This window comes from Agelaius tricolor, unplaced genomic scaffold (genome assembly GCF_023055355.1).
Source record: "Agelaius tricolor isolate 1412-34295 unplaced genomic scaffold, bAgeTri1.0.p SCAF_1, whole genome shotgun sequence".
NCBI lineage: Eukaryota > Metazoa > Chordata > Aves > Passeriformes > Icteridae > Agelaius > Agelaius tricolor.
The window spans coordinates 90,508,759-90,521,952 of record NW_027269261.1 but is presented as its reverse complement, the minus strand read 5'-3'; the positions used below and the strand labels follow the sequence as shown (position 1 = coordinate 90,521,952).

Here is a 13,194-nt window from a genome sequence, read left to right as displayed (position 1 = left end):
AAAGGTTTGTAGGTTCTGGCTCAGAATTACAACTTTTTGTCCGATTTGCAAAATGAAATATTTTTTTCCTGAAGTGAAATTCTAAGTGTCAGTTAATAATGTTGTTTTGATGCTACAATCAATACTGCATGCACTGACAAAGTCAAAACTTGTTTGGATTTCCTGTGTGGCACCTCAGACTGCAACAAGCTCATTTCCTGGTACCTGTCAACTTCCTTCAGGTGATGACAAAGGAAACGGCAATGGCTTTATGTTCTAATGATTCTGTAGTAGTGTAGGAAAGAAAGGCTGTCAAGATTTTTTTGACATCAAAATATGGAAGTTTTAATGAAAAATGCTGCAGTAAAGTTTCTCACATCAGAGTTTCTGAAATGGACAGCATATTAACTTCATTTCACAGGCTAGCTAGCACTTGTTTCTGACTATTCATTACCCTAGCAAGATGCCTGGGAGCTGTCTCCTCCTCTGCTACTAAACTTTTCCTCTGTCTCCACAAAGATTTGGGTCAAAATGAGAAAAAATCAGACCATTGCTATCACTATAGCTGCCTCTAGTTTTACACTGCCTACCCCTGGGCTTTTAGGAAAGAGATGAATTATAAAGGTGGAAACATCTGCTGCAGGAAACCAACACAATACTGAAAATGTAGCCCTTTAGACAGTAAAATCAGAATATCTGAGCAAGAGGTATTTACCTGATACTCACTCCCCCTGTAGACCGCATATTTACAAGGAACCACAAATATCCATCTCTACTGAGTTAAGCAGCAGTCCCATCTGCCAGCCAAGAACCATGGTAAAGAATTCTGCCCGTTCCTCCTCTTCGTGTCAAAGAATGTTCCTTCAGAGCTGCAAAACTGAATTATACGAATATGCATATTAACTAGATGACTCTTTCTTTCACAAATTATCTAACTCATAATTAACTTTTAGTTATTAATATGCTTATTCGTATAATTTAGCTTCCAGCTTTCAACAAAACTACGGTGGCAGACAAGAAAAAGTCTGGGAAGCCAATATCATTCCTGTTAAACGGACCAGTTGAGTTTTATACTTGACAAAAAGAGGCTGTCATTGTAACTCATCATAACACCTCAGCTCCTAATGCATCAGAGGACACATCAAAAAAACTCTAAGGTTCCAGCCCCCCCCAAAATATTTAGATATCAATGCTTTACTGCAAGGCTAATGGAGGAAGTGGTGATATCCCATAAATATACTTTTACTATGTCTTTACAGTGTGGGAAATTTTTTATTCCAGATGAGGGATAATTTGAAAGTTTTCAAAGTTCATCTTGCTTCTTTAGACTGGATTTTGTATTTCTATCAGGTTAACATTTTCCATACTCCACCTGCAAACCTTCTTGACCAGCTACAGTAACAACAAAATGCTTTTTTGCAGCCTATTTCAGTATGAGGATTTCCAAGTCTTCGCAAACAAACACCCCTCAGCACACAAGTAAAATAATTCAGTATTTTGAAGAAAAAAACCTATTCTTGCACTCAGCAATAGTCTAGCCTAATTTATTTGCAAATAAAAAAGGGAATCAGGAATTTGAAGAGAACTGAGTCATTAGTCTTCAGATGATACAAATACATTCTGTGTACTTGAGTATTAGTTCCATATCATGGTAACTACAGTAACTCATTTCATCAGAATTATGCAGATGTATGTCAGAAATCACAGTAAGTGATCAGCTGTATTTCTTACAAAGCTAAAACAGCCTTGAACACATTATGACCTCAAAGCTGCCTTGGGTTTTTTAACCTCATATTGCTTTTTTCTAATCCAATTTTCAATCCCACAAAATTTTCCAAAGAAAAACTATTTACCAAAATGAGCACTGAATTTTAAAAATTCTGAATTTCATCCACATGACTACAAAAAACAAGAGCTGTTTCCATTTAACTCTAATAACATTTCATCTCCAAAGACAGACTGAATAATTAAAAAGCATTTTACTATCTCAAAAACTTGTTGTATTATAAAATTTTTAAGTCATTTTTACAACTGGAATATTTGAGGTGTTGAATATTAAAGTTCCCAGCTCACATAGGAAATACAAAAAGTTTACAATATATTTTCAAATTCTTCCAGTTACAGACAATGCTTTCAGTCCCCATTTGCAAGAGCAGTGACACATGTATAGCATGTATGATGAGGTAACTGATGGGTATGAGGTTATGAAATTATGTTTAGCAATTCAAATATTAAATTCCAAATCAAAATTACCAGTTTTAGGCGTTCTTTTCTCCTCTTGCCAAAGGAAGAGCTTGATGATCCAGGTTCTGATTCTGGGCCTCCAGTTTTACCATTATCATCATCCTCCTCTTCATCTTCATCAAAGCACCACTCTGGAAGCTCTGGTGGTGCTGGTGCATCATCTTCATCCCCATAACGACGAAACAGTTCCTTCAAATAGTCACCTTTATAAATACCTGGAGGTCTGGCCTGAGCAAAAGTAGCCACAGCAGCCTCAATACTGTCAGAAAAAAAAAAAAAAAAAAAAAAAGAAAATCACTCTGGATGCTTAATTTACATGTCATGTCATGCTTTACCAAACATAAGAATTATTGGGACTGAGAATCAATACAAATTCTGAAGTGGTAATTGCAAAAACATTCCTTATATTTGAAAGTCCATGCTTAGATCAGCCAGGTAGCAGTTGCTCTTGCACAAGATTCTGCACAACTTTGTGGGCACTGCAAATGTTCTCAAGTAACTGCAGCTGCTTTGAGACCTTATTGCAGCTCCTAGTGGTCTGCTGATCACTGTTCTATCACAGATAAAACTTTTTTTATTGCTACAGAGAAGCAATGGGTGACATGTAGGTAAATACCTGAGGACTGCACAAACACAAAAGAAGACCAAAGAAACATATCAACAAACTTAATGGAGAAAAATGCAAATGTTTAAATTCAAATATGGTTACATTTTTCTCCACTAAGAATTGTCTTTCCTCTCATTAGAGGTTTTGCCATCATACTGAGAAAGACCACCCTAACCTTTTACATTACTTCTCTTTCCAGAAGTTTCTAATAAAATGACTGTGGTTCAGTAGTCTTTTACTATGAACCTAATACTTAATCTTGCTCAAATAAATTGGAAGCTGGACCACAAAAAAATTAGAAACCAAAACTAACAGTCATGCACCTTTACCAGCCAAGGAGAAAACTCTCCAAAACATTCAAGAGTGAGCACAATACAAGGGTTTTATTGTTGCCATTTTCATAGATCCTATGAAAACATTTAACTAAAAACATTGGATGTAATTCTGTCTTCCATTTATCAAGGCTATGAAGAGCAGTAAGGCTCCAAGAATCAACATTTTAAAATCTTACTATATAGGGGAAAGGAGAAACCACAAAAATAGAGAGATGTCACTGTTAGGCTTCTTGAGAAGCACATGTCTTAAAACTGGAACAAAAGCACATACTACACCCTGTTACTTTTTTTTTTTTTCAGATGTTTAATTCCAAATCCTTTTTTCTTTTTGTCTGATGTGTACAGTATGGAATGGAGCCTGAGAACTTTAAGAGGTAAATTTTCCAGAATAGACAGAAAGTGTCAAAGAACCAGTAAGGTTGATTCACTCCTCTGATCTTTGTAAGAGGAGAAAGCATGACATTCTCCAGAGTGACACTATCACACAGTATCACTTCAAAAATGACAGTTTAAGAGTCTGAGTTACTTAGAAGGACCTTTCTTCCCCATTCTGTTTTCTAAGACTCCTAATTTCTTTCTCACATTTTTTACTTTGCTATCTTTCTTAAATTGTTTCACATCTTCTGTAATGAATGCCACTGAAAGCACAAAACAAAGTAAAAGTTATGGGGTCTGAAAAATGCTCAAATTTTTTTCTGATAATATTAGAAGGACTCTATAATGATCTGGAATAGATGGCAATGAAAGCCAAAAGAGGTGGCACAGATCTCAAATACAGAACCCTAGCTGAAAAAACCCTATTTTCCAGGTTCTAGAAACACAGTAATCTTTGGGGAAAATGAGTTGTTGAAAAGAGAATCAAGTAAGGTTTCTGACCTTACCAGTCAGAAAGCTGAAGAGCTTTCAGGCCTTTCTCTAAACTAACTATAAAATATATCCCACTGTACACAAACTCCTGCCTCGTACGCTTAAGGAATGAATATGGATGGATTTTTCCATGAGGAAGATCTTATTTCCTCATTAGCAAGAAACAGTGCCTTGTTTTAAAGAATGATGCAGCAAATTAGATTTATCTCCATACAATGGTCAGCATTAACCAGCAGCTTGCCAAAATTGTTTCCTTCGCTGTGGACATTTTTTCCTACCAGGGAACATCTGGATGTTCTATTAAAATAATCTGACAGAGATTAACAAACTTGACACAGTTAACTACCCAAAGCAAAAAACATAAGACATGGCTGTTGAGTTTTAAGGCTTTTCCCACCATGCTTTGAAAACAGATAGGCGGCATAAAAGTAGGAGATCCAAAGAGATTCAAGTGCCTTTCCTCTTCAGAACAAAGGATCAGTTCTAAGTCTAATTATTGCATGCCACTTGAAAATTGTTTGATTGAAAGCATACAATTTTTCTAATTCATAGAAACAACAAGAATCATACTATAAAGCCATTCGTGTCTGTGCCTACTTCCTATACACAGTTGGGATCCTGCAAAGATTCAACCACCCATTACTAAAAGTTTTCCATCTCCATTACTCCAACATCTTTATTCCAGGTTTACTAACAGACAGCAATGACCTAGCTCTTTGCAAACAGCTTGCACATGTATGCTAAGCATAATAACTGTATGTACAGTCACAAGAAAATCCTGCAACAGGAGCAGAATTTTCTTCACTTAAAGGACCACACATAAGAAATATCGGAATGTTTAACAGGCTTGTCAAGAAATATGACTTTCACAGGACTCTGTCAAGAAGAAAATAGTGTTTTATAAATACTACAAAACAAAAGCTATGCAAAAGTTATGTCCTACAGGATGGTACAGACATTGCTTGGGTTTGGGGTTTCTTTTAAAACTAATGTTATGTAAAAAAGAGAATTACTCTGTATGAAGGAACCAACGTTTTTAAAAGATGGAAAAATGGATGAGTCTGTATAGAAGCATGCTGTAGACTTTAGTCAAAAAACAAGCTGGAAACAATGACTTTGTTTGCCCCCAATCCTTCAGAAGTATGTATGCTACTCTGCTGTTGCTCTAGTTAATCTCATCAGATCTCAAAAAAGCCCAAAAACCTACACCCACACCTACATGAAAAAGATGAAAATGTACAGGAAATAATCTTCCAGGAATCTCTGAACTCTACATTCTTACTTAAAACGTGGGACATGTCATGGGAAAGAGACACAATATGATACATACACTGCTCAAGGCCCACACACAGCAGGTACAGCTGACTTTTGACCTACCAGACCTGGAATTCTTTACTGCAGCAGGCTAAGCTACCAAGGGATGATACAAAAAATGTTAATATGGGCTGTTTACTCAAGATTCTTAGGCAGCTATAAAACAAGAAATAGTGAATACATTAGCACAGCTGACAGGACAATGAGTGAAACACACTGAAGAACCCTTTGGCCACATTCCACAAAACCCCAGGAACTAACATACAAAGTTACCTCCAGTCCATCTTCTCAACCAAAAAGGCACAGATCAAAAACCCAGTTCTATTGAAACCATGTGTACAATGGACACCTAGAAAAGACAAGAAAAGGACATCATCACTTACAAGTGGTTTTAACAAACATAGTTACTATCAAAACTGTAGGTTTAGATCCTTCCACCTCCATCTGTAACATTAAAAGTTTATCTCCCTTCCCATCACAGCAGTACAGACCACATAAGGCACATAAGCCTGAAAGGCAATTTATTACATTCTTTCTGCAAATTAGCAGCACCAAGGGTATAGGACACTTCATCACAATCAAGAGCATTAACTTAATGTGATTGAAATATGGCTAATACAGATAAGACTCACAGATCTGCTCAAATGCTTGTCAGAAGGCAATATAATCAAATTTATTAATTGAGCTTTTACTGGATTCAACAAGCATGACATTCATTTCATACCATCAGGCAAAACATCATATTCATATTACCTTACCTCAAAATTGAAAGGGGTGCCAATAGACCATAATTCTATCTCAAATTCTATATAAACATACTAAGACCAGACTTATTAATTTTGGGGAAAAAAATGTACAAAAATAAAACTATACAACAGCATAATCATCTTGAATTACTTATCTCTTCAATGTGAAAAAAAGAATTAAGTCTTCAGCCTCTGTTTTACTGAACTCATCCCTTAGTAAAAGGAAAGATACACTGTCAAATGCATTGCATTTTTTTTTCTCTCAAGGCAACAGCACCATCTAGTGTAAGCAGACCAGCCTGAAAACTTGTGCTATTAAAAATGTCATGAAGGATTCAGGCAAGATGTTGCCTCTTCCTCCTACTTAATTTAAAATTATAAATATCATTAAAGTTTCCACTAACATCAAGAGCAATTATTCTTAACATTTTTCAGTTGTTACCATAGAATCATAGAATTGTTTAAGTTGGAAAAGGCTCTTAAGTACATTGAATCCAACCATTAACCCAGCACTGTCAAGTCCACCACTGAGCCATGACCCTAAGTGCCACATCTACACAGCTTTAAATACCTCCAGGGATGGGGATCCAACCACTTCTCTGTGCAGTTTGTTCTTGTGCTTGACAACTTCACCTTTTTGTGAAGAAATTTTTCCTAACGTCCTAAACCTCCCTGTGTAAGTTCAGATCATTTCCTCTTGTCCTGTCACTGGTTGCCTGGGGAAAGACACGATCCCCACCTGGCTACAACCTCCTTTCAAGCAGTTGTAGAGAGTGATAAGGTCACCCCCTAGTCTCCTTTTCACCAGGCTAAACAATCCCAGATCCCTGAGCCACTCCTAGTAAGACTTGTGCTCCAGACCCTTCAGCAGCTCTGCTGAGCTTCTCTGGACACACTCCAGAATGCCAATGCCTGAGCACCAGGGGACAATCACTTCCTAATCCTACTGGACATTGGCCTCCTTGGCCACCTGGGCACAGTGATGGCTCATGGTCAGTAGACCAGCACACCCAGGTCTTTCCCTACCAGGCAGCTTTCCAGCTGCTCTTCCCCAAGCCTGCAGCATTAGCCAGGGTGGTTGTGAGCCAAAGTGCAAGACCTGGAACACAACACCATGGAGCAAGCCACTTAAGCTTTAAATAATTTGCTCATTTCTCTACCACAGCTAAAACAAGGTTAGTAACAATTTACTTGATGCATATTCAAATGAAATGTGAATATCTATCTTTTTTATACACTCCTCTACACGGAGTAGAACTTTTTCAACTGGAGAACCAAAGTACCTACAAAAAGTAGACTGATGAGAAAAAACCAAACCAACTTCAAGTGGGTAAAAAAAAGTATGTATTAACAGGGGTTTGTGCCTGCCCCACCAAAGTTTCCTTCTTGATAAAGCAAGGTAAAAAATATCATGAATTTTTTGGATTCATCATTTCTAACCATTTAAAAATACTAAAAACTGTGTAACTTGCATAAAATTAAATGAATTTTAGCTTCCTTATATAATTTATTCCTAACGATCATTTCTCCTTTGTTTTCTGCTGAAGCAAAATTTTTGTATGTCACCTTGTTAAGGTTGGCAGGCATAATGCTGTCCTTCATGCTGCAAAAATAAAGTTTCCTTCCTATATTGCTCTAGATGAATTGAAAATTTTGATCACTTAACATTCACATTTCAGTCTCTTTTCTTATCTAATCATGACACTGAGAACAAAATTGCACACAATTGCTACCACTAGTCCTGCAGCTGCTACTGCTGCCAAGAAAGTTAAGTCAATAATTTTATACACATGACAAAGATAAGAAGCATCTCAGCATGAGACCAAATGGCTTAGAAGAGAAAGATCACACAGGGTACAATACTATCACTTCTGTAGACCTCTTTCACTTTTGATAAACATCCTCCACACCAGTCCCTCTGATGCCCTGTCAGAAGAAACAAGTGCCCAAAAGGACAAATTTCAGTAATTCACAAAAGGGAAATGGAAAATTCCAGCATTTCTCTTTCATTACAAAAGCCTAAACAACATGTTCTTCAAAAGTTTAGTCAGCATACTACTTTCTCCTTAGCTCTTTCTAATTGACTTTTTTCCCCTAAAGAGGTAAAATGTCTAAATAATGGAAAAACATTCCACAATTCATCAGAGCCAAAAAGTTAGTGACTCAACACTAAAAATGGCATTTTATAAGTTGAAATATCAACTAAATGGGTCTGCTACTTATAGGATATCACCATGCTATCCATGCACTTTATAAATTGCTGACCGTAACCACTATTCCAAGTTCTAAAATATTATTGGAGGACCAAGTGAAAGAACTGCAGGGGGAAACTGAAAATAAGAAATTGATAAAAGAAAAGCGAATGGGGTTAGTCACCAACAATGTCTTGCTTCTGGCATAAGTTTTGAAATGCTGTTGGTGAACTGGTTCCACTCACTCCCATTTAGCAGTTCCTCATCTTTTAAACCATGCAGCTGTGTTACTGTTCAGAGAAGAACACACAGATCTCTGTCCTGCTTTCAACTGAAGCAGATTCTTAATTTTCTTCACTGGTGGTTGGTGTGGCTGGTGTGGGGCTGTGTCTTGGATTTGTGCTGAACATAGGATTGAGGACAGAGATATTTTTGTTATTGCTGGGCAGCAAAGCGTTTTCTGATTTTCATGCTGCCATGCTGGTGAGGAACTTAGGGGTGCCTGGGAAGCTGGGAGGAGACACAGCCAGAAGAGTTGACCCAAACTGGCCAAAGGGATTCTCCAGACCACAGAACATTCAGTGCATAGAGTGGGAGGAAGAAACAGGAATGGGGGGACATTCAAAGTGATGCCATTTGTCTTCCCAAGTCACTGCTAGGTGTGATGGGGCCCTGCTCTCCGGGGTAGGGGAAGCAGTGAATTCATTCCTTGCTTTGCTTGTGTGCATGGCTTTTGCTTTCCCTATGGAACTGTCTTTATCTCAACTCGTGAGTTTCCTACCTTTACCCTTCCACTTCTCTCCCCAGTGCCACCAGTGAAAAAGTAAGGGACCAGCTGGGTGGGGCTTGGCTGCTGGCTGGAGTTAGACCACAAGAGTCTCAAATTAAACTGCATTCTGTGTGCAAAAAAGAAGCAAGCAAGCATCTAAAAGAAAACTAGGTGTAAAAATGTGTGAGAAAATTAAATCTCTCAAGCACTCAAAAAAAGAAAATTCTCAGCGGTATCACATCCTGCAACAGAACAAGAAGCAATGGCTACAAATTGAAATACAATAAATTCTGTTTCAACACGAGAAAAAAACACCTGTGTATTGAAAGAACAAACACTGGAAGAGGCTGCAAGAATAAGTTGTGGAGTTTCCAAGCTTAGAGGCTGGTCAAAAGCCAAATGGGCATAGTCCTGAGGAAGCTGCTTTAGCTGGCCCTGTTCTAAGGAAGGGCAACTGAGTAGCTGATTTCCACAGGTCCCTTCCAATAACTTCAGCTATCCTACCATGTATCTGGATGAATCCTAAACTGCATGAACATACCAGCTTAGTTTACCAAGCTCTTAGCGATGATACCTGCACAAACAACTGTTCCATGTACTCATAAGTTGCACAGACACCCAGATTCAAGAAGGCTGCAAAATTACCATCCAAGAAGATAGGAGATGACACCCATTCTGACTCTGGAAACTCATCTGCAAATAACTTCTTGTCTCTGATAGTTTGCAGATAGAGATGAACATTAATATGATTGACAAAAATCAGAGTAAAATAGTTTTAACTAAAACTAGAAGGGATGCAAAATAAACTCAGAACTTATTTCTCTCTGAATAAAAGTATGCTCAGAACATTCAAATATTGACTGCAAGACTGTATACCACAGAAGAAAAACTTAGCCTAGTATCTACTACCAGTTTTGTGAGACTTGCTAAAGAACCTCTGATAATCCAATTACCAAATATGACTTCAAGTAAACCAGACCACCAAATACATAACTCGCATTTGTATCAGCAGAAGTTACAAAACCACAGTGCAAGTATCATGTATTTCTAGACAGCTCTTGATCCTGTGTAATCTTCTGCATTAAGCCAACAGCTGTTATCAAACTGATGGATGCAGAAACATACTACTTTCTGTAATATTAGTTTTTGCATATAGTTTTTTAGTTTTGCAAAACTACTTTCTGCATATTAGTTTTGCAGTAAAAGCAATCAAATTTATACATTCTTAAACACTGCACTGGGGAAATTCCTTTGCTCAGACTTCTAAGAATAAGAGACTGCAGTTACAAGCCAATATGATACAAACTAAGAATAAAAAAATTTGATGGGCATAAGATGGATATAAGATGTACCTATAAGCTCTGAAGGATTCTTATCACTGAAGTGTTCGCATACACGGATAAATGTTTCTGTATTCTCAGGTGTAGGGCACTCACCATGCCTGAAAAACACAAGAACACATGGATTAGGAGACACCTGGGGGAAAGGCAAAAAGAGAAAAAAAATTTAAATTCTTCACTGTGATCTTTCAAATTAAAAGCCACAGAAATAATTAAAAAGAGCACACAACTTACCCTTTACATTGGAGCTTTATATATTTAATTCCCTCTTTCTCTATATCATTTCTGTCATAGAATCTAGTGGTGTTGGTCAAGTCTACCAGCAAACCCATTTTAACCTAAGAAACAACATAAAAAACAAAAATAAATTTTTATATGTGGTTCAAATAGCTGTGCATAAATATTAAATATCTAAAACCATAATAATTAAAAGCAACCACAAGCTACAATTGTAAGTTTAAAAAGCATTAAATATTGCATTTTTTTGTAAAATCTGTATTTTACCACCATTACAGACAGCTGCATTTCTTTGTGAAAGCTGGCATCTAAATTAGCACTAGTCATCAATTCAAAAACTTCAGTTTGCTCCCACCAAGGATTCTAAATAAGAAAATTCTGCTAACAGCAGGAAAATCTGGTAAAGAATTACTTTAACATGCTAAAAAGACAAACATGATGGAATCAAGTGCTCTTATGCAAAGCAGAGCAATAATAAACACTGGCACAGTGAAAGTACCGTAAGAAACATTAACTACTGAGACTTACACATAAGTATGCTCCCAGAAAAAAATAACTCATTTTAATTTATCTATTAGAGTGCAAAACAATGCAAAAGAATGAATACATTATCAAGTTTAAAAATTATTCAAATTAATTAAATTCTTAAAAACATCTTATTTAAAGCTAAAATGCATAACAACTTCAGGTATCTAAACATGCTGTCAGCAGCTAAGGTGGCAGTGTCAACCACTCAGACATTAGGGCCTTCCTGAATCCAGGATGCCTTGCCCACTCTACCCTAATGTGCTACCTTGTGCATCAACTTATTTTTTTAGTGTTTTTTTTTACAGCTGGAAAATGGGTCTTTTAAGGAACCTTGTGGAAGTTACAACGTTTTTAAGAAGGATGGAAAGCAGAAATTCCACTGGATGGCACAAAACACACAGCATATCAAAGTATATCCTACTGATCCTTGTTCCAATGTGCAAAAAACAGCTCACTAACACACCTGAACAAAGAAAGTATTTCTGGTTTCCTATCTTGTAAGTGCAAGCAATTGCTTTTGGACAAAAAACTCAAGTGTCATGCTTTCAGGTAGAACCAACAGACTGGCAATAACTCAGCAATGCAGTTGGAAGAATTACAAAGTTAAAACACCATTTCCACACAATTCAGAAAAGGTAAAATCCAATTATAACTAGAACACAGTTCACGAAACAGCTATTTCACATGAACATGTTGTTTAGTAGATCCCTAAAGGAAAATTTCCAATAATCTACAGATAGGTCTCCAAGATATTCAAACTTCTGATGATATATGCTTGTAATACTTATATACTATCATATTACTTTTATTTAATAAATATTTAAAAGCATCGTGATATTTATGTCAACAGCATTAAAACTTCTGATGTAATATCCAGATCAGTTCTGAATTTCTCATTGTCAACTTTGCATATTGTATTCAGAATACTTTATTTACTCTTATTACTGTGTTTTGCAGAAATATAAACCACCTCACAAGGGGGTCCTGAAAACAATGTCACACCACCTGAAACTTCAAATATAAAGTGTCAATTGAGTTGCTAAGCATGGAGACTGACAGCATCCTAGACAGTGATTAACTCTGTCTGAATCTAAACTCTGTAGAAATCATACAAAGGCAATTAATTCAATGATTACTTTCCTCCCTCTCCGTTCCCTACAGCATTTTGCAAATGTCTCCAAGACTACTTAATTCAGGCCTGTAGGACTTCTCACTTGCTATTCTTTTGCCATTATTGCATATAATTTCAATCATAGGCAAGTGAAGCTCATGCAAGGTGACACTGTTCCTCACACACTTCATGGAGCACTACAGCAAATAGGCATCGAGTGTAATTTATCCAAAGCTTTTAATTTATAAAAGCATTTCTGGCATATAGAGTATATAAGACTTGAAAGCAGTTTTTCTGCTTTACAGGAAGCCTAATCATTTGCATTTTCAATCCATGGGATTGACTGCACATAATACATTACAATTTAGAGGGGGCACAGCACAAGAAAATGATAAAGAATTTTTAAAGAACAGGGGGGTTATACAATATATCAAAGTATACAACTATGATTTTCAAAAAATCCATGCCAAAAAAACCACCAGTACCACTGGAACAAAATAAAAACCTTCCCCTCACTTCCTCACATTCCAGATATCCCCAGCTATTAATGCCTTATGCATGCACTCTTCTGCTGCTGTGCAATAAAACAGGCTTTGTGAGGTTCCCCTGTATGACTCTAGCAGCCTCTCCTTAGACACTGGAGATTGAAAACACCCTCCCTAAGGAGAGAGAATACTACAATACACTGAATTCACTTCAGTCTCGGGAATTTTTTCTTGAATTTCTTGTTTGAGAAAAATAGTTTAGATCAGTGATTGAATGTATCTACGAAAACAATAATATGGCTGAAAATTGGTAAGTAGTTTTCCTAATAGGAATTCTGTAATTCTGTAATTGAGCATACTAATTACTCAAATATTCTTTTGAGTTAACTAATGTCTTAGCTCTTTGTGACAGAAATAAATCTACCTGTATAAAGCATAAA

At 36.8% G+C, this 13,194-nt stretch overlaps 1 protein-coding gene across 1 annotated transcript in view; it reads right to left on the bottom strand.

Moving 5' to 3' along the window:
* The window catches only part of RNGTT (RNA guanylyltransferase and 5'-phosphatase), a 171,868-nt gene that overhangs the window by 149,619 nt on the left and 9,055 nt on the right, over positions 1–13,194 (bottom strand). The window contains exons 3-6 of the mRNA XM_071443118.1: positions 10,628–10,731; positions 10,406–10,494; positions 5,620–5,695; positions 2,233–2,482 (exon numbers count right to left, since the gene is read on the bottom strand). Coding sequence (XP_071299219.1) covers positions 2,233–2,482; positions 5,620–5,695; positions 10,406–10,494; positions 10,628–10,731 — 519 coding nt within the window. The remainder of the gene's footprint in view (positions 1–2,232; positions 2,483–5,619; positions 5,696–10,405; positions 10,495–10,627; positions 10,732–13,194) is intronic.